The sequence below is a fragment of the Muntiacus reevesi genome, chromosome X (assembly GCF_963930625.1).
Source record: "Muntiacus reevesi chromosome X, mMunRee1.1, whole genome shotgun sequence".
Lineage (NCBI taxonomy): Eukaryota > Metazoa > Chordata > Mammalia > Artiodactyla > Cervidae > Muntiacus > Muntiacus reevesi.
This window is the reverse complement of record NC_089271.1, coordinates 69,133,966-69,153,392: the sequence shown is the minus strand read 5'-3', so window position 1 is coordinate 69,153,392 and position 19,427 is coordinate 69,133,966. Positions and strand designations below refer to the sequence as shown.

The 19,427-nt window shown below is 34.9% G+C and overlaps 1 protein-coding gene across 10 annotated transcripts in view; it reads left to right on the top strand.

The window, feature by feature from the left end:
- ATRX (ATRX chromatin remodeler) overlaps positions 1-19,427 on the top strand; it is a 269,851-nt gene that overhangs the window by 159,704 nt on the left and 90,720 nt on the right. For all 10 annotated transcript variants that reach the window (XM_065916981.1, XM_065916979.1, XM_065916987.1 and 7 more), the window contains 4 exons: positions 13,054-13,195; positions 14,140-14,249; positions 15,464-15,610; positions 15,763-15,940. In XM_065916981.1, the coding sequence (XP_065773053.1) occupies positions 13,054-13,195; positions 14,140-14,249; positions 15,464-15,610; positions 15,763-15,940 (577 nt within the window). The remainder of the gene's footprint in view (positions 1-13,053; positions 13,196-14,139; positions 14,250-15,463; positions 15,611-15,762; positions 15,941-19,427) is intronic.

Genomic DNA, 19,427 nt, shown 5'->3' with positions numbered 1-19,427 from the left:
TTTCATCAGTACCATCTTTCTAGATTCCATATATATGCATTAGTATACAGTATTTGTTTTTCTCTTTCTGACTTACTTCACTCCATATAATAGGCTCTACGTTCATCTGACTCAAATGCATTCCTTCTTATGGCTGAGTAGTATTCTGTTGTATATATGAACCACAGCTTCTTTATCCATTCATCTGTTGACATCTGGATTTCTTCCATGTTCTAGCTATTGTAAACAGTGCTGTTCTAGCTATTGGGATACTTGTATCTTTTTCAGTTTTGGTTTCCTTATGGTTTATGCCTAGTAGAGGGATTGCTGGTCATATGGTGGTTTTATTCCTAGTTTTCTAAGGAATCTCAATACTGTCTTATATAGTGGCTGTATCAATTTACATTCCCACCATGAGTGCAAGAGGGTTCCCTTTTCTCCACACCCTATCTATCTGGGCTCACAGAATCACTGGATTCCCTGTGTTATATAGCCACTTCCCACTAGCTGTCTATTTTATACTTAATAATGCATATGTGACAGTGCTACTTTCTTAATTTGTCCTACCTTCTTCTTCCCCTGCTGTGTGCACAAGTCCACTCTTTACATCTGGGTATTCATTCATCTGTTGACGGATATTTTAGGTTTCTTACACTTTCTGGCTGTTGGGAATAATAGTGCTAGGAACATGGATGTATGAATCTCTCTTCAAGTTCCTGCTTTCCATGCTTCTGGGTATATATATACAAAAATGGAATGATGGAACATTGAGGAGTCATCACATCGTTTCCTCAACAGCTGCATCACTTTAGATTTCCACCAGCAATACATACAGGTTCCAATTTCTCTACATCTTTACAACATTTCTTTTCTTTCTCTTCTTTCTTACCTATTCCTGCCCCCCACCCCATTTGTAATAGCCAACATTATGGAAGTGAAGTGGTATTTCATTTTTTTTTAAAGAAGTCAAGCTTTATTTGGGGCAAAATTAGGACTGCACCGAGGGAGGCAGCACCTCAGATAGCTCTGAGACACTGCTCTAAGAGGTAGTGGGGTAAGATGGTGAAGGGAAACTTCATGAAATCAAGCACTTATCTTACAAAAGTTTTTCTGCTTTTCATGAGGAGATGATGTCACTATGAAGGGATTTATTGCTTTTCTAGATAAGAGGAGATGCAAGAATTTGGATAATTAAGGTTTTGATTTGCGTCTCCTTAATGACTAGTGATGTTGAGCATGTTTTCATGTGCGTATTGACCATTTGTACATCTTTGGAGAAATGTCTATTCAAATCCTTTGCACATTTAAAAATTGTGTTGTTTTTGTTATTGTTGTATTATAGGGGTTCTATATATATTCTGGCTATCAATCTATTATCAGATATGTGATTTGCAAATATATTCCTCCATTTCGTGGATTATTTTTAATTCTGTTGATAAGTATCCCTTGCATAAAAGTTTGAAATTTTGATGAAATCCAGTTGATCTATTTTTTTCTTTCATTGTGTGTGCTTTTTATGTTTTATTTAAGGCATCATTGCCAAATCCTGTGTCATAACAATTTCTTTCTTTGCCATTTTGTATAATTCTGTGTAATATGCACTGTTGAATTTGTTTGCTGGTACTTTGTGGAATAATTTTGAGCCTATATTCACAGAGAATCTATAGTTTTCTTATAGTTTATCTTTTAAATTTTAAATTAGAGTAATGCTGGTCTCATTGAATAAATTAGAAAATATTCCCTCATCTTTAGTTTTCTAGAAGAGTTTGAGAAAAATTGGCATTATTATTATGTCTTCTTTGAAGAAATGTCTATTTAAGTCTTATGCCCATTTTTTGGCTAGGTTGTTTGTTTTCTGATGTTGAACTTCATGACCTGCTTGTATATTTTGGAGATTAATCCATTGTCAGTTGCTTCATTTGCAATTATCTTCTCCCACTGTGAGGATTGTCTTTTCATCTTGTTTATGGTTTCTGTTCAAAAGCTTTAAGTTTAATTAGGTTCCATTTGTTTATTTTTGTTTTTATTTCTATTACTCTAGGAAATGGGTCATGGAAAGTCATTTATGTCAGAAAGTATTCTATGTTTTCCTCTAAGAGTTTTCTATTTTGTGGTTTTACCTTTAGGTTTTTAATCCATTTTGAGTTTATCTTTGTGTATGATATTAGGAAGTGTTCTAATTTCATTCTTTTGCGTGTAGCTGTCCAGTTTTCCCAGCACTACTTATTGAAGGGACTGTCTTTTCTCCATTGTATAGTCTTTCCTTCTTTGTCAAAGATAAGGTGCCCATAGGTGTACGGGTTTATATTTGGGCTTTCTATCTTGTTTCAATGGTCTTTATTTCCATTTTTGTGGCAGTACCATACTGTGTTGATGACTAGCTTTGTAGTATAGTCTGAGTTAGGAAGGTTGATTCCTTCAGCTGTATTCTTCTTTCTCAAGATTGCTTTGGCTATTTGGGTTCTTTTGTGTATCCACACGAATTCTGAAATTTTTTGTCCTAGTTCTGTGAAAAATGCCATTGGTAATTTGATAGGGATTGCATTGAATCTGTAAGTTGCTTTGGATAATATAGTCATTTTCACAATGTTGATTCTTCCAATCCAGCAACATGGTATATCTCTCCATCTATTTGTGTAGTCTTTGATTTCTTTCAAAAATGTCTTGTAGTGTTCTATATATGCCTCTTTTCTGTCCTTGAAGCTCTATACAATCATCAAGAACAAGACCTGGAGCTGACTGTGACTCAGATCATGAGTTCCTTATAGCAAAATTCAGGCTCAAATTGAAGAAAGTAGGGAAAACCACTAGCCCATTCAAGTATGACTTAGATCAAATCCTTTTTGATTATACAGTGGAGGTGATTTATAGATTTAAGGGGTTAGATTTGGTAGACAAGTGCCTGAAAATCCATTTTGGTTTTAGATTCATAACTTTGTACAGTAGGCAGTGCCAAGAAGGCAAAGCATTTGTCTAAGGAGGCTTTACAAATTGCTGAGGAAAGAAGAGAAGTGAAAGGCAAGGAAGAAAGGAGAAGATATACCCAACTGAATGCAGAGTTCCAGAGACTAGCAAGGAGAGATAAGATCTTAAATGAACAATACAAAGAAATAGAGGAAAACAATAGAATGGAAAAGACTAAAAGTCTCTTCAAGAAAATTGGAAATATCAATGGAACATTTCATGGAAGGATGGGTACGATAAAGGACAGAAATGGTGACCTGACAGAAGCTGAAGAGATTAAGTAGAGGTGACTGGAGTACACAGATGTATACAAAACTGGTATTAATGACCTGGATAACCACAATGGTGTGGTCACTCACCTAGTGCCAGACATCTAGAGTGTGAAGTCAGATGGGCCTTAGGAAAAATTACTATGAGCAAAGCTATTGAAGGTGATGGATTTCCAGCTGAGTTATTTCAAATCATAAAAGATTATGCTGTTAAAGTGCTGTACTCAATATGCTGGCAAATTTGGAAAACTCAGCAGTGGCCACAGGACAGGAAAAGGTAAATTTTCTTTCCTGTCCCAAAGAGTGGCAATGCCATAGAATGTTCAAACTACCATACATGCTGTCATTTCACATGCTAGTAAGTTTATGCTCAGAATCCTTCAAGCTAGGCTTCAACAGTATGTGAATCAAGAACTTCCATATGTACAAGCTGGGTTTAGAAGAGGCAGAGGAACTACACAATCAAATTGCCAGCATTTGTTTGATTATGGGGAAAGCAAGGGAATTCCAGAAAAACATCTACTTCTGCTTCATTGACTACACTGAAGCCTTTGACTATGTGCATCACAACAAAGTCTGGAAATTTCTTAAAGAGATGGGAATATTAGACCACCTTACTTATCTCCTGAGAAACCTGTATGCAGGTAAGAAACCAAGTTAGAACCACATGTGGAACAATGAACAGGTTCAAAATTGGGAAAGGAGTATGAGAAGGATATATATTGTTATCCTGCTTATTTAACTTCTCTACAGAGTTACCTCATGCGAAATCCTGGGCTGGATGAATCTGAAGCTAGAATCAAGATTGCCAGGAGGAACATCAACAGCCTCAGATATGCAGATGATACCACTGTAGTGACAGAAAGTGAAGAGGACCTAAAGAGCCTCTAGATGAAGGTGAAACAGGAGCATGAAAAAGCTGGTTTAAAACTCAACATTCAAAAAACTAAGATTATGGCATGTAGTCCCCTCACTTCATGGCAAATAGAAGGGGAAAAAGTGAAAGTAGTGACAGATTTTATTTTGGGGGGCTTCAAAGTCACTGCTCTCGGTGACTGTAGCCATGAAATTAAAAGATGCTTGCTCCTTGGAAGGAAAGCTGTGACCAATCTAGACAGAGTATTAAAAATCAGAGACATCACTTTGCCAATAAAGATCCATAAATAAAAGCTATTATTTTCCAGTAGTCACTTACAGATGTGAGGGTTGAACCATAAAGAAAGCTGAGTGCTGAAGAATTGATGCTTTCACGTTGTGGTGTTTGAAAAGATTCTTGAAATTCCTTGTACAGCAGGAAGATCAACCCAGTCAATCCGAAAGGAAATCAACCCTGAATATTCATTGGATGGATTGATGCTAAATCTAAAGATCAAGTACTTTGGCCACCCGGTGCAAAGAACTGATTTATTGAATAAGACCCTGATGCTCAGGAAGATTGAAAGCAAAAGGAGCAGGGGGCAGCAGAGTATGAGATGTTTAAATATTGTCACCAACTCAATGGACATTAATTTGGGCTAACTCTGGGAGATAGTAAAGGCAGAGCAGCCTGGCATGCTGCAGTCCATGGCGTCTCAACAATTAGGACCCAGCTTACCCACTGAACAATAAAAACAACAACAACAATACTGCCCTTTTTTTCCTTAAGTACATTCATTTCCTAGGTATTTTATCTTTTTGTTTCAGTGGTGAATGGGATTGTTTCCTTAATTTCTTTCTGAGTTTTCATTGTTAGTGTATAGAAATGGAAGAGATTTCTGTGTATTGATTTTGTATCCTGCAACTTAATAAATTCACTGGTTAGCTTTAGTAATTTTCTGATAGCATCTTTAGGGTTTTCTGTTTATAGTATAATATCATCTCGAAACAGTGAGGATTTTACTTCTTTTCTAATCCCTGAATTCCACAAGCTTTAGTATTCTATTTTTATTTTATTTATTTTTTTTTTCCTTTTTTTTTTTTTTTTTTAAATTTTATTTTATTAGTTGGAGGCCAATTACTTCACAACATTTCAGTGGGTTTTGTCATACATTGACACGAATCAGCCATAGAGTTACACGTATTCCCCATCCCAATCCCCCCTCCCTCCTCCCTCTCCACCCGACTCCTCTGGGTCCTCCCAGTGCACCAGGCCTGAGCACTCGTCTCATGCATCTCACCTGGGCTAGTGATCTGTTTCACCATAGATAATATACATGCTGTTCTTTTGAAACATCCCACCCTCACCTTCTCCCACAGAGTTCAAAAGTGTTCTGTACTTCTGTGTCTCTTTTTCTGTTTTGCATATAGGGTTATCATTACCATCTTTCTAAATTCCATATATATGTGTTAGTATGCTGTAATGTTCTTTATCTTTCTGGCTTACTTCACTCTGTATAATTTGAAGGTGTTTTCTAATGTCTCTTGTGATTTCTTATTTGACCTTTTTGTTATTTAAGAGTGTCGTGTTTAAATGATGCATATTTGCATTTTTCCCATTGTCCTTCTGTTACTGATTTCTAGTTTCTTTCCATTGTGATTGGAGATTTTAAGTTTTTATTTTATTTTTAATAAGTTAGTAAACTTTTTCATTTTATTTTTCATTTTATTTTATTGAAGTATTGTTAATTTTATGTTTTTAATGTTTTAAAATTTATTAAGGCTTGTTTTGTGCCCTGTCATGTGGTCTGTCCTTAAGAAGTGTTGCGTGAAGTTGAGAAAATTTGTACTCTGCTGTTGTTGAATGGAGTGTTCTCTTTGATAGGACTTACTGGTTGACATTGTTGTTAAAGTTCTGTGTTTTCCTGTTGATCTTCAGTTGGCTTATTCTATGTATTACTGAAAGTAGGGTATTATGTCTCCAAACTGTTTTTGTAGAACAGTCTATTATTTCTCCTTTCAATTCTGTTAGTGTTTGCTTCATAGAATTTGGGACTCTGATTTATGTATATTTATCTTTATGATTGTTATATCTTCTTGGTAATCTATAGATATTTTCTTTGTAGTTAACATGGGATTAGATGTAAACTCCTAAAGTCATAATGTTATAGTTTGAATTTAATGAACTTAACTTTAATCATGCAGAAAATATTGTAGTCTTATACAGCCCCGTTTCCCCTTGTATATAATTTGTGTTACACACTTTGTTTTTATATATTTTATGCCCCAATAACATATAATTACTTTTTATGGTTTGCCTTTTAAATTCTATAGAAAGTAAACTTGGAGTTACAAACCAAAACGTCAATAATACTGGGTTTTGTGTTTGGCCATGTGTGTTTTCCATACATATGGATCGTTCTTTATCCATCTTTCAGTATTCTTTCATTTCAACCCTAAGGCTTCACTTTAGCAGTTCTTGTTGCATAGGTCTATTTTTAATGAACTGTCTTGGTTTAACAATGTATTAGTTTCTCCCTGTATTTTTAATATAAAATTCTCAGGTGACAGTTATTTTTTTTCAGTAATTGAAAATATATCATTGCACTGCCTTTTGATCTTCAAGTTTCTGATGAGAAATAAGCTGGTAATGTTACTGATGATCCCTGTTGTGACAGATCAATTCTCTCTTGATACTTTCAAGATTCTTTCTGTCTTTGTACTGTGAAGGTGTAGCTATAATGTGGTTAGTCTGAGTCTCTCAGTTTATCTCAGTTCAAGTTTGTTGTGCTTCTTGGATTTGTAGATCCTGGTCTTTACTCGAATTTGGGAGTTTTGGCCACTATTTCCTCAAATAACCTTTTGCCTGTATTTTTCTTCTCCTTTGACCCTCATAATGTGTATATTGGTCTGCTTGATGATATCCCACAAGTCCCTTGGTCTCTCACTTTTCTTAGTTCTGTTTTCTTTCTGCTACTTAGACATGATAATTTCAGTTGACACCTTCATGTTTAATGATTCTTTTTCCTGCTCGTATCTGAATCGTTTTTAAAGTTATTTCACTTTTTTCTTTTTCAGTTCCAGATTTTCTGTTTGGTTCTTGTTTGTAATTTCTACTTCTTTGTTGGTATTCCCATTTTGTATCTTTTCTTGATTTCTTTTAGATTGTGCCCAGTTTTGCTTTGTGTAATGAGTCCATTGTTGAGGACCTCTTAGGGATGTTTTCTGTTATTTTAATTTCTTCTTTTGAATTGGCCATGTTTTCCTATTTCATTGTTTGGTTTGTGGGTTGTTTTTTTTAATTGCACATTGAGGGTTTAGTTATTATAATGTGATAATTCTGGAAGTTAAATTCTCTCCCTTCCCAAGGATTTTTTTTTTGTATTTTTTTCTTTAGTTGTTACTGTCTGATTGTTATGAGACTCTCCTCATTTATTCCTACAAAGTTTGTTTATGGTTTTACATCATTACTGAATGCTCTTTTCCTTTCACCAGTGTTCTGTTAATGTTTTGAGGGAGATTTCCTTGAATGCTGATTTCTTTCCAGTCTTTTTAGGTTAGCTCTGTACTGGGATACTTCTCTAGTACTTAACTAGGCTTACAATTAAGCTAAGGATCCCTCTGAGGTTAAAACTTGAGGTTTGCTCAGTTTTTTTTTTTTTTTTCTGGGGAAACATGGCTTTTTAAATTCTTCTGTATGTTTTGCTAGTTTCAAATGCCCTAAATTCCAAGAGTCTTATCCTAGCTTCTTTTCTGGGCCTTAGATGGTCAGTTGTATTTCTCCATGTATAATGTCTTGGCCCTGGCATCTGTGGGTTTACAGTTGCCTTGTAACTATTTTTTTCTCTTTAAGCATTTCCTTCTGTTTCTCCCATTAGAATTTAAGTTAGGTAAAATAGTAGTAAGAATTTTATGTCATTCCTTCAGTTATCCTCTGGCAGGTTAGAATAGCTGTACACAATAGTTAGCAAATAATTTATACTGTACTCCCTCTGGTTTGAGGGAAGAAACTGTCCACAAGGCTACTGCTGCTTCAAGAAAAAGACTATTACTTCACTAAGAGGTAGTGGGCTAAGAGCAAATAAAAATACTATAAGACTTTCCTACCATTTTTAAAATGGCCTTTTCTTGACTGGTCATTTACTTGGTTGCTATACACCTTTGACTGTTTTCCAGAACTCTGAAAACAGAGTTGGTTCAGTTTCTGTTTTTTAAAGTTTTTTTCTTTTTCATTTTTTTATATTTCTGTGCAAAAACAGGAGCTTAGAGCTTGTTTCTTGTCACTTTGTTGACATCTTTTCCCTTAGTTTTTGAATGTTATAATCCATGGGTATAGAATTCTAAGTTATTAGCTTTTTCTTTCATCTGTGTAAAGATGTTGCTTCTTCATGACATGTTGTTTGTTGTCTATTTTTGCCCCTCACCCACCCATGTGTACATAATGTGTGTTTTTTTTTTAAAATGATTAGATGTTTTAATGGTTTGTGAAAAATTATCTATTTATCACCAACTTTCAGGAATTGATGGTTGTGATTTTCTTAGTTTTTATCCTGCCTGTTGGTTCTGTGGACTTAGTTTCTATCAAAATTTTTTAAAGTTTTGACCATTATTTCTTCAGACAAGGTTTTCTGTTCTTTTCCTATATGAGACTCTAATTACATATGTATTAGATTGCTGAGCATTTTCCCACTGGTTTCTTCAATTCCTCTCCCCTCCCAAGCCCCCCCCCCCCCCCCGCCCCCATTTCATTTTAGGTAGTTTCTCTTGCTTTGTTTTCAAGCAAGATATTTTCTTCTTTTCCATTATGATGCTAATCTCATTCAGTGAGTTTTTCATATTAAATATTTATTTTTTATATTTTTATTATGTAGAAATTACATTTGGTTCTTTTTTATAGCTTGTATTTCTTTTCCCACTGTGTTCACATTTTCCTTTCAGTATTGGAACACATTTTACATCTGTTTTATTATGCTTGTCTGCCAATTTGAACATCTCTGTCACTTCTTACCATTTTTGTTAAGTGATTTTTCTCTTGGTTATTGTTCATATTTTTCTTTCTTGATGCATCTAATAATTTTTATTAAAAACTAGACATTGTAAATTGGGTATTGTTGAGTGTATGTTGTATTCTATTGGAGAGTGCTGGCATTGTTCTGAATAGATATTTAAGGTACTTTTAGTTCAGTTTAATTATTCTTTTAAATTTTTGGCTGTGCTGGATCTTCACTGCTCTGTGTGGGCTTTCTCTAGTTGTAGCGAGCAGGGACTACTCTAGTTGTGGTGTGTGGGCTTCTTATTACCGTGGATTCTCCTATTGTAGAGCACAATTTCTAGGCTCACAGCCTTTGGTAGTTGCAGCATGTGGGCTCAGTAGTTGGAGCACAAGGGCTCTAGAGCATGGGCTCAGTAGTTATGGTGCACAGGTTTAGTTGCTCTATGTATAACATGTAGGATCCTTCCAGACCAGGGATGGAATCTGTGTCCCCTGCATTGGCAGGTGCATTCTTAACCCCTATAGCACTAGGGAAGTCCCCAGTTAAATTATTTTGATATTTCAAAAAAAAACTCTTAAGGTGTGTCCCTATAGTTTATGGATAGTTTTGCCCCACTGCTAATGTGTGGCCTTTGTCTGGTCTCTACTGAATGCCCTGAGTCAGTATAAAGATCATACTCTACCTTGTTTAAAATTGAATGCCTTCCAGACCCATATGATCACTGGGGACTATTTATCTCATAACTTCTTGGTCACACTTTGTCTGGCTTTGTGGAGTTTCATTCTTCATGTGCATTGTAATACTCAACTAAGACTGAAGTGACTCCCATTTTGATTTCTGGAGGTCTTTTCGTATAGCTCTTTTCTCTCTGTAGTTCTCTGTGATTTCTCTATATTTTTTCCAGCTCTCTGAGCTTGACATCTGTTTCCCCAACTCAGCACAACTCCAGAGTTCTGCTTGGGTTATCTTAAATTCTGAAATGTACCTTCTGGCAGCAATCAAGAGGGATTAGGGCCCTCCTTGTTGATTTTTCTTCTCTCAGGTATCAGTGTCCTGTTGGTTCCTATAATCCAAAGTCCAGAAATATTTGTTTCATATTTTTTGTCTATTTTTCTAATTGATTACAGCAGGAGGACAAATTTGGTCCCTAATAGTCCATCATGCATCATGGTGCTTAATCTCCATCAGCAGAAATGGGGCTCAGCCTTTTCAGTGTGCTGCTTAAATGATTTTATATTCATGTTTTCTTTTCCTTCTTCAAATCAGACATGGGATGCATGTCCTTATTTATTCTTTACTAAAGGAGAAGGAAATGGCAGCCCACTCCAGTACTCTTGCCTGGAAAATCCCATGGATGGAGGAGCCTGGTAGGCTACAGTCCATGGGGTCGCAAAGAGTCGGACATGACTGAGCAACTCCACCACCATAGCTTAATTTATTTCTTCTAAATTCTCTCATTTCATTCCTGTTTGTCTATTATTAGTTAAATAAACTTTCCTTAAGTTGTACCTTTCGTGCATAAAGACATGTACTTAGTCACAAATAAGTAGACCATTTCTATGTAAATTATCTTCTTCTCCATTCAGGTTGAAGATTCACTCATCTCTAATCCCAAAGATAGTGCTTAATAGCTAAAATGTCATCCATATCACTTATGAACATATGGCTCAGAAGTCTTAGTTAAAGCCTTATATATTAGTTTTCTACTGTGCAGTAAAAAAAACTATCACAGGCTTAGCTAAAAACAAAGCAAAGTTATTATCTAACAGTTTGGTAAATCAGGAATTTGAGAGTGGCTTAGCTGAGCCTGACTCTGCTGGGTCTTCTGCTCAGTTTCTCACTAAGTTGAAATTAAAGATGTTTGCCAGAGCTGCAGTTTTCATCTAAGACTTTGTGCTTTTTTTCTAGCTCATATGTTGGCAGAATTCAGTTCCTTGTGATTCTGGCAATGAGGTTCTTAGGTACTGTAGACTTTTCTCTATAGTGTGACAGTTTGCTTGTCTTGGAGACCAGTAAGAGAACATCTCTTACACTTCAGTCTTTTGAAGGACTTACCTTGATTAAGCCCACCTCATCTAAGGGAATCTCCCTTTTGATTATGTCAAACCAACTGATTAGTTGCCCAGTTATGGGAATGATATCTCATTATAGTTACAAATCTCAGTCACCCCCAAGGGAATGGAATTATATAGAATATTTACAGCAGAGGATTGGAATCATGGAGGCCATTTTAGGGCTCTGCCTGCCACACCTTGCAAACAGGACAAGACATTCAGATAATTTTCCAGTTTGGCATATGTCTTTGACATAGCAATATGAAGCTGGGATACATCCAAACTGGAACACAATAAAAATTTGTTGAATACTTAGTCTGTACCTGATACTTTGTATTCTTTGCATCATTTAATCGTCACAGCAACCTCATGAGAGTTATTTATAAGCTTTCCTAGTTTCCACATGGACAAACTGAAGCTAAGAGTTTAAGTAAGTTGTTGAAATGGAGCTGGGATCTAAATAATCAGTGCTATTTATACTCTACCACATCTTGATTTGTATATAATTTTAGTTTTATCAAGGTAATATATTACAAATTTGTGACTTGTTTAAATAATTTTTACATGTAATAATGATACTGTAGTTATGATTTTAAAAAGAGATTGTCCTTTTAAAGAGATATTCTAAAACATTTACAGATGAAATAACATACTTGCTTGGGTTTGCTTCAGAATCATTTATGGGCTCCAAGGAGTTGGAGAATGGGTGAGAGGCTGCCAGTGAAACAACTGGCCAGAGGTTGATAATTTTTGCAGCTGAATAATGGGTAATAGGGCTCATTATGCTATTCTATATACTTCTGTTCATGTTTGAAAATGTCTATAGTGAGTATCAAGTAATCATTCATTCCTAGTTACAGTTCTAAATAAGGAAAAAAAGTAGCGGTTAAAATTTTATTCTTAAACATCATAATGTCCGTAGTTTAAAGTCATGGCTCTTTATTGATTTTCATGGAACCATAAACCTGTTCATACAAGCATTTTCTTTATTAAAGTATTAACGCATAGTGGTTAAGTTCATGGACTCTGGAGCCTAGCCCTCTTGGTATAAGTCCTAGTGTTGTGTTACTTAAGCGTTGCATGACCTTGTATAAGTTATTTAACTTCTCAGTCTCAGGGTTTTTTTTTTTTTAATTTGTAAAGTGGCAATAGTTGTACCTAGCTTATACAGTTCTTGAGTATACTATGTAATGGATAGACATAGGGATGATATAGGAAAAAACGTATTCAGACACAAGTATTTGTATTTATGTATATGTATTTAAGTTTTCTTTCAAATAGTAAACTTGAGGTGATTGTTTCCCTTTTGCAATTAAAGGGTGTTATATATTCTTGTTATGCTTTTGAGCCTGAGGTTCTCATACCAGTGTTTCTGAAATTTTTTCCCTTTCACAACACATATTTACAGTGGTTTTCAGCAGGAGCCTTTTGGAATCTTGGGTGGGACAGTTCTTGTTTGGGACTGTCTTCATTCACATTGTAAAACATTTATATTTACCTTCGCTACTGCCTGAATTAAGTACTAGTCATGACCAGTCATTGTGGTAACCATAAGTTTTCTTGCACATTTTCACATGTCTTCTAGAAGAATAGAACCAGTCTATTTAGATTTTAATGGTGATGCCATGGATTAATTTAGAGTGCTCCTTTTCTCACATCTCTACCTATCACATGTTAAGGTGTTCAAGGTGAAAACCGATGAGCTATTAATAAATTACCAACGTTACCACAGTGATTCAGAGACTTGTAGAGGTTTTTTATTTTAGAAAACGTGTAAACTAGTGATCCATTCTGGTCTTACTGAACAAAAAATACTGGATTTTAGTATGGAAGTAGACATGTCTGTATTTTGGAAAACTTCCCTTAGTAAGATTCATATTCCACCATTGCTTAAAAGGTTTTTTTGAGCTTAACTATCTATAATTCCCTTTCTTGTAGGTGATAGAAATTGAAGACGCTTCACCGACTAAGTGTCCAATAACAACGAAGTTGGTTTTAGATGAAGATGAAGAAACCAAAGAACCTTTAGTGCAGGTTCATAGAAATATGGTTATCAAATTGAAACCACATCAAGTAGATGGTAAGAAACTATTAGATGGTTAAATTTTACCAATATTTGATGGCCCTAGTGTGCCTCATATTCTGCTAAGACCTGGAGTTACTTTTACTGGTGAGCATAACAGATATGATCCCTGCCCTTATAAGCAAATGAGAAAGAACAAAATTGAACATTGCACAAAAATGAGTTTTGTGAAACAGGAAGTGTGTGCCACTCACAAATGAGTATATATAGCAAGTGGATTTCACCTAATCTGCAATGGTTAGCTAAGGGCAGTGGTGTGGTAGGGAATGGTGTGGTAGGGAAAGGTACAGTTAGCTAAAAGCCTTCTTTAGGAAATGCTTTTTCAAGTATTTTTGTTAATAATATTCCTTTATTGGTTTTGGAAAGATATCCAATTATCCCTATCCTCTGCTTTGCCCAAGTGGAATCAGTAAGTCAATTTTGAGTGTGTATGTGAATGAATACATAAAGGAAATTCTCTAGTTCCTACTCCTTAGGTACCAAGCCCATTTCTTGTTCAGTTTTTAGTGTTGAATAAAGGGAGAAATGATAAAATAGCTCCTGAGGTCCGCCCTCCTCCCCCCAGCCCCGGATTGACTCAATAAACCTGAAAGTTTATTTGATAGGGAGCTAGTCTCTCTTTGGATAAGTTTTCTATTAGATTATTTATCTGTCTCTTTGGACCATCCCAGGGAATGGATCAAAAGTCTGCTGTGATACCTGAGAGGACTGAAATTCACCCTGTCGTGTGCCTGTGTTCACATTTTTTCTAATAAACCTTAGGGGTTGGTGGGAGGGGTTGTGTGTAAAACAAATCTCATTTACGTTAAGAGATTTTTATCACTCTCTCTTTAAAAAATTCTGTTTCTTAGAAGTTTTAGTTATGTTTTTGATGTATTTACGAAGGAAGATTTTTTAACTTGCACCTTTAAATTTGAACTTAACAAAGTTATCATTTTTAGGTGTTCAGTTTATGTGGGATTGCTGCTGTGAATCTGTTAAAAAAACAAAGAAATCTCCAGGTTCAGGATGCATTCTTGCCCACTGCATGGGCCTTGGTAAAACTTTACAGGTAAGAACATGAAGGTATTCTGTTCTTGTGCATTCGTGAATTAAAAAATATATATTATGTTCTGTTAGGTTCCAGACACGGTTGTAGGGGCTAGAGATAAAGCAGTGAATAACAAAATTTCTCCCCCAAGAAGCTTATATTCTGGTGGGAGAGAGAGATTTTAATCAAATAAAATAAGAAATATGTACTTTCAGATAATGTTAAGGAAGCATAGAGAGGGAAAGCATCTTTTAGAAAGTGGTGTTTGAACAGAGATCCTAATGAAGTGAAGCAGTGGGATTATAGGCATAGCCAGTAAAACTGCAAAGATTCTGAGGTGGAAATCAATTTCGTTTACAACTTTTTGTCGTGCTGTGTGACTTCCAAGATCTTAGTTCCTCTATAAGGGATTGAACCAATGTCCTCAGCGTGAAAGCACAGAATCCTAACCAGGGGATTCCTGACTTTAATAGTCTGTGATCCTGTAGTAATGAGAACATAATGTATTTTCACTATTAAAATACTACGTTTCTGAATGCAGGAAGTTGCAGGAAGACTGCAGGAGTTGTAGCAGAGGTGTGGAATTAGTGAAAAGATATAGGTGTGTGTGTGTGTGTGTATGTAACAAGGAAATGGCAACCCACTCCTGGAGAATTCCATGGATGGAGGAGGCTGGTAGGCTACAGTCCATGGAGTTGCAAAGAATCAGACATGACTGAGCGACTTCACTTTCACTTTCATATATATATATATATATATATATATAAAATTCCAAGTCATAAGCCAGTAGATTCAGTAGATTCAGTGAGTCAGAACACTTTGCAGTGGAAAAATACTCTATGATATAATTCTCTTCTAAATGGGAAGTGGTATTTTCTAAAGATCGTAGGAATGTTCTCTGGGGACTAGGGACTTAGTAGCTATTTTGCTGTGGTTATTATTTATTATATTCATATTATTATTATTACTGATCATAAAATCACGGAGCTTTAGAGTTGGAAGGACCTTATGTATCATCTAGTTGAATTTCCGCCTTTTACATGTTATATCTCTTTCTCTGTATTTTTCCTGATTTGGAAATTGTGCTGGTTGCTTTATTGTTTAATTTGGAAATTGCCTGGTTGCTTTATTGTTTAAACAGCAAAAAAAAATCCCAGCTATTTTAAGTTTGCTCAATATATTTACTTTTTGAAGATATTTAAATGAAGGTGGCAACTTAATTTGTTTTCTTGTAGGTGGTAAGTTTTCTTCATACGGTTCTTTTGTGTGACAAATTGGATTTCAGCACAGCTTTAGTGGTTTGTCCTCTTAATACTGCTTTGAATTGGATGAATGAATTTGAGAAGTGGCAGGAGGGATTAAAAGATGATGAGAAGCTTGAGGTATGTTTAAAATATTTTCTATTATCAAAATAACTGCATAAAATTCATATAGTAAAAAATAAGATTTTTACTTGTCAGTGATGCATGTTTAAATGGGGATATTTAGTATTTATGCATTACTACCTTTAAAAATCTTTATTTTCCCACAAAAGGTCTCTGAATTAGCAACTGTGAAACGTCCTCAAGAAAGAAGCTACATGCTACAGAGGTGGCAAGAAGATGGTGGTGTTATGATCATAGGTTATGAGATGTACAGAAATCTTGCTCAAGGAAGGAATGTGAAGAGTAGGAAACTTAAAGAAATATTTAACAAAGCATTGGTTGATCCAGGTAAGATATTGACAGACACTGAGACAACAAAGCAAGTTGAATGAAAATTGTGTTTATGTTTTATTTAACAAATACTAATTGACCAACTATTAAGTAGCTGGTTATTGTTTATCATTCAGGTTTTTGCTTTCTGTTTGTTTCTTAGTATAATTTCATTAAGATGGAATCACCCTTAATATTGCCAGATGTTCAGAATTCACTTGCTGAGTCTGAAAGTATTTGAGGTTTTCAATAAATAAGCAGTTAAAAATGTACCAGGTGTGTCACAATTGCAGATTCCTCTGACTGAATATTAGACAATCACAAGAGCTCTCTCCATTCTCTGAAAACAGTTCTTTACTTTTCTTTTCCAACTTTATGTCATTAGAAGAATTGCTGCATTTTATTCCTTTTTTTAAATGGTCATCACTGTGGAAGGTTAATATTTGCAGTGCTATTGACAGTATCCTCATGATGCAAGATCCAAATATTTAATTCTTATTTGTGACTTGGAAAAGCAGCAAGTTGTACTGTCCCAGAGCCAATCAATATTTAGTTATTTGTATTCTGTATTTTTTTTCTTTTTAAACTTTATCTTGATATATCTAATTACTTTAAGACACTGTTGAGGCTTTAGATGTTTGTTGAGAAAGTCTAATTTTTCACTGCCAAAATAATAGTATTATTTTGAATAGAATTATTTGAGTAGAATAATTTGAATTTGAATAATAGAATTATTTGAATAGAATCCATGGCCTTGCCCCTTTTTAATTTTATTTTTAATTTATTTTTTCAGCTTATTGAGGTTTAATTGAGAAGTAAAATTGTAACAGTTAAAATGTACAATGTAGTGATTTGATACATGTATACATTGTGAAAGGGTAACCCCCTTTGTGTTACACATCCATTATCTCATGTAGTTTTCTTTTTCTTTTTGATCATGACATTTATACTCTACTCATTTTCAGATTTCAGTTATATAGTGCATTGTTATCAGCTATAGTCACCTTGTTATCACCATGTTGTTTATACATTAGATCCTCAGACCTTATTCATTTTATAACTGAAAGTCTGTACTCTTTTGCCTTTTTTTTAAAGTAATGATGTAATCAACATGTACCAAACTAACTGCTATTGTAAATGTTAAGTTTGTCCTTTTCTCATGATTAAAATAGTTGTCTAAAAGTCCTGTGGTTGTTTTGTTGTCAGAGAGCTATACGCTCGTGAATAGTATTGCAGCGTATTTTTCAGAAGATTTCCTTGAAACAGTTTAAAACAAGTTTCAGATGTTTAATGTGATCATGAGGAAATGAAATGAAAGCTTATAATGAGTAATGTTTGTTTTTCTATATAAGCTATTTAGTGACAATAAAAAAACATTATTTTGGAATTTTTGTTTGTTTGTTTACAGAAAAGTTGAAATGATAGTAAAGAAAGCTCCCACTTATCCTGGACCCAAATCCCCCACTGTTCATCTTACATTGCCATGGTAGATTTGTCAAAACTAAGAAATTGATATATTAGTAACTAGACTCCAAACCATACTTGAATTTTACCAGTTTACTATTACTGTTCACTTTCTGTTCCAGGATCCTATCCAGGGTACCACGTAGCGTTTAATTGTCATGTCTCCACATTCTTCTCTGGTTTATGACAGTTTATTAGTCTTTCTTTTATTTTCTGTTACCTTGTCAGTCTTGAGGAATGTTATTAAAGTATCCTGTAGCATGTTCACTAGTGTCTGTTGTTTTTCTTGTGATTAGACTGATGTTGTAGTGACAGTACACATGGAATATTGCTAAGCAGGTATACTCATCCGAGCCTTGGTGTCTGAAGTTTGGGCTTGGTCACATAGACATGGTTGACCACTCATGTGGGTCATCTTAGTTTCTAGTCCCTCCAGAAGTTGAGAAGATGCTACATGCTCAGAGCTGATCTCCGTTCAGCCCCATCACATTGTTAGCATAGACTATCTCTAATGTTTCCCAAGCCATCCAGGTAAACATTTTTTTATCAAGTTAGACATTTCTGGAATTTAGAGGTTAGCGCCCTAGAGCTGGAGGCAAAGGCTAAACTTTTTTTTGGGCCACGTTAATCCTTTACTTTACTACATATATGTGTATATAGATAAAAGTTAACCCTGTTTGAGGTGGTTATTTAAATAAAATGGGATCATAATATAGATTTTGAAACTCTCTTCCTTTTGTTTAGTAAAATAACACATTTGACATATCTTTGAAGGATAGTACAAAGAAATGTGCATCATTAATTTTAAGTTCTGCAACATTCCATCATAGCATAGTTTTATTAACCTGTTTGACCAAGCTTTTGTTTCAATTTTCCACCATAACAAACAATGCTTCAGAGAATATTTCATGTATCTTGTGATACTTGTGGAAATATATCTTTAGGATAAATTCCCAGAAGCTAAAATTTGGGTCAAGGGTGCAACATATTTTACATTTTAGTAGATATTATGAAATTGTCTTCCACAATGTTTGATTAACAGCTTGTGAAAAGTGAAAGTGTTAGTCGCTGTGTTGTGTCCAACTCTTTGCAACCTCATGGACTATAGCCCACCAGGCTCCTCTGTCCATGGAATTCTCCAGGCAAGAACAGTGGAGTGGGCAGCCATTCCCTTCTCCAGGGGACTTTCCTGACCCAGGGATTGAACCCAGGTCTCCTTCATTGCAGACTGATTCTTTACCATCTGAGCCACTAGGGAAGCCCTGTTGATACTAGCTTAGACTTCCACAAAGAATGTATGAGTACCTACTTCACCACACCCTCATGAACACTTAATATTAGGTAGTAGTAATCATTTTAATCACTTGTATAAAAGATAATTTTTCTATTTAGAAAACTTTTTAGGATTCAAAATAAATAAGTAGTTTTTACATATAAAGCAAGATACATATTTTCATTTTTAGAAAGTTGATTAGTAATTTAAAAATAAATCTTATTATTCATGTAGCCCCATCTGAACATTGAATAGCAATTGTGTTATTTGATCCGTCATACTGAAGCAGTTACTTCTGAAATCATGTAGAAGATGCATTCTCTGTAATGCCTAAAATATAGGGGATAATTTGACAATTGCTATTGTTTAAATCAGTGTTTAGGTAATTTATGTGTATATTAACCTGCAAGCAATTTGTGGTTATAGGATACTGTAGCCAAGAATGCATATGGTTATTTTCATAAAACAAATAATATGTATTTCTTTTGAAAGAGCCACTCTCTGATATGAGATCTGTAGCTTGGACAATGTTTTTCTCCCTACCTCCATACCCATGTAACAGTCAGTTTAGCTGTCCTTTATCAGTTAAAATTTTTCCCAACAATGAGTACTAGTTATTTGAAGTAAGTCAAATGGGAAGTACTACTTGGTCTATTGTGATTTCTACAGTGTTTATTTAAATGTAACTTTTGAAATTTGTCTTTTCACGTATATATAAGTTACTCTTAGTCTCAAGTGATAGTTTTAACTTATATTGTACTCTTATTC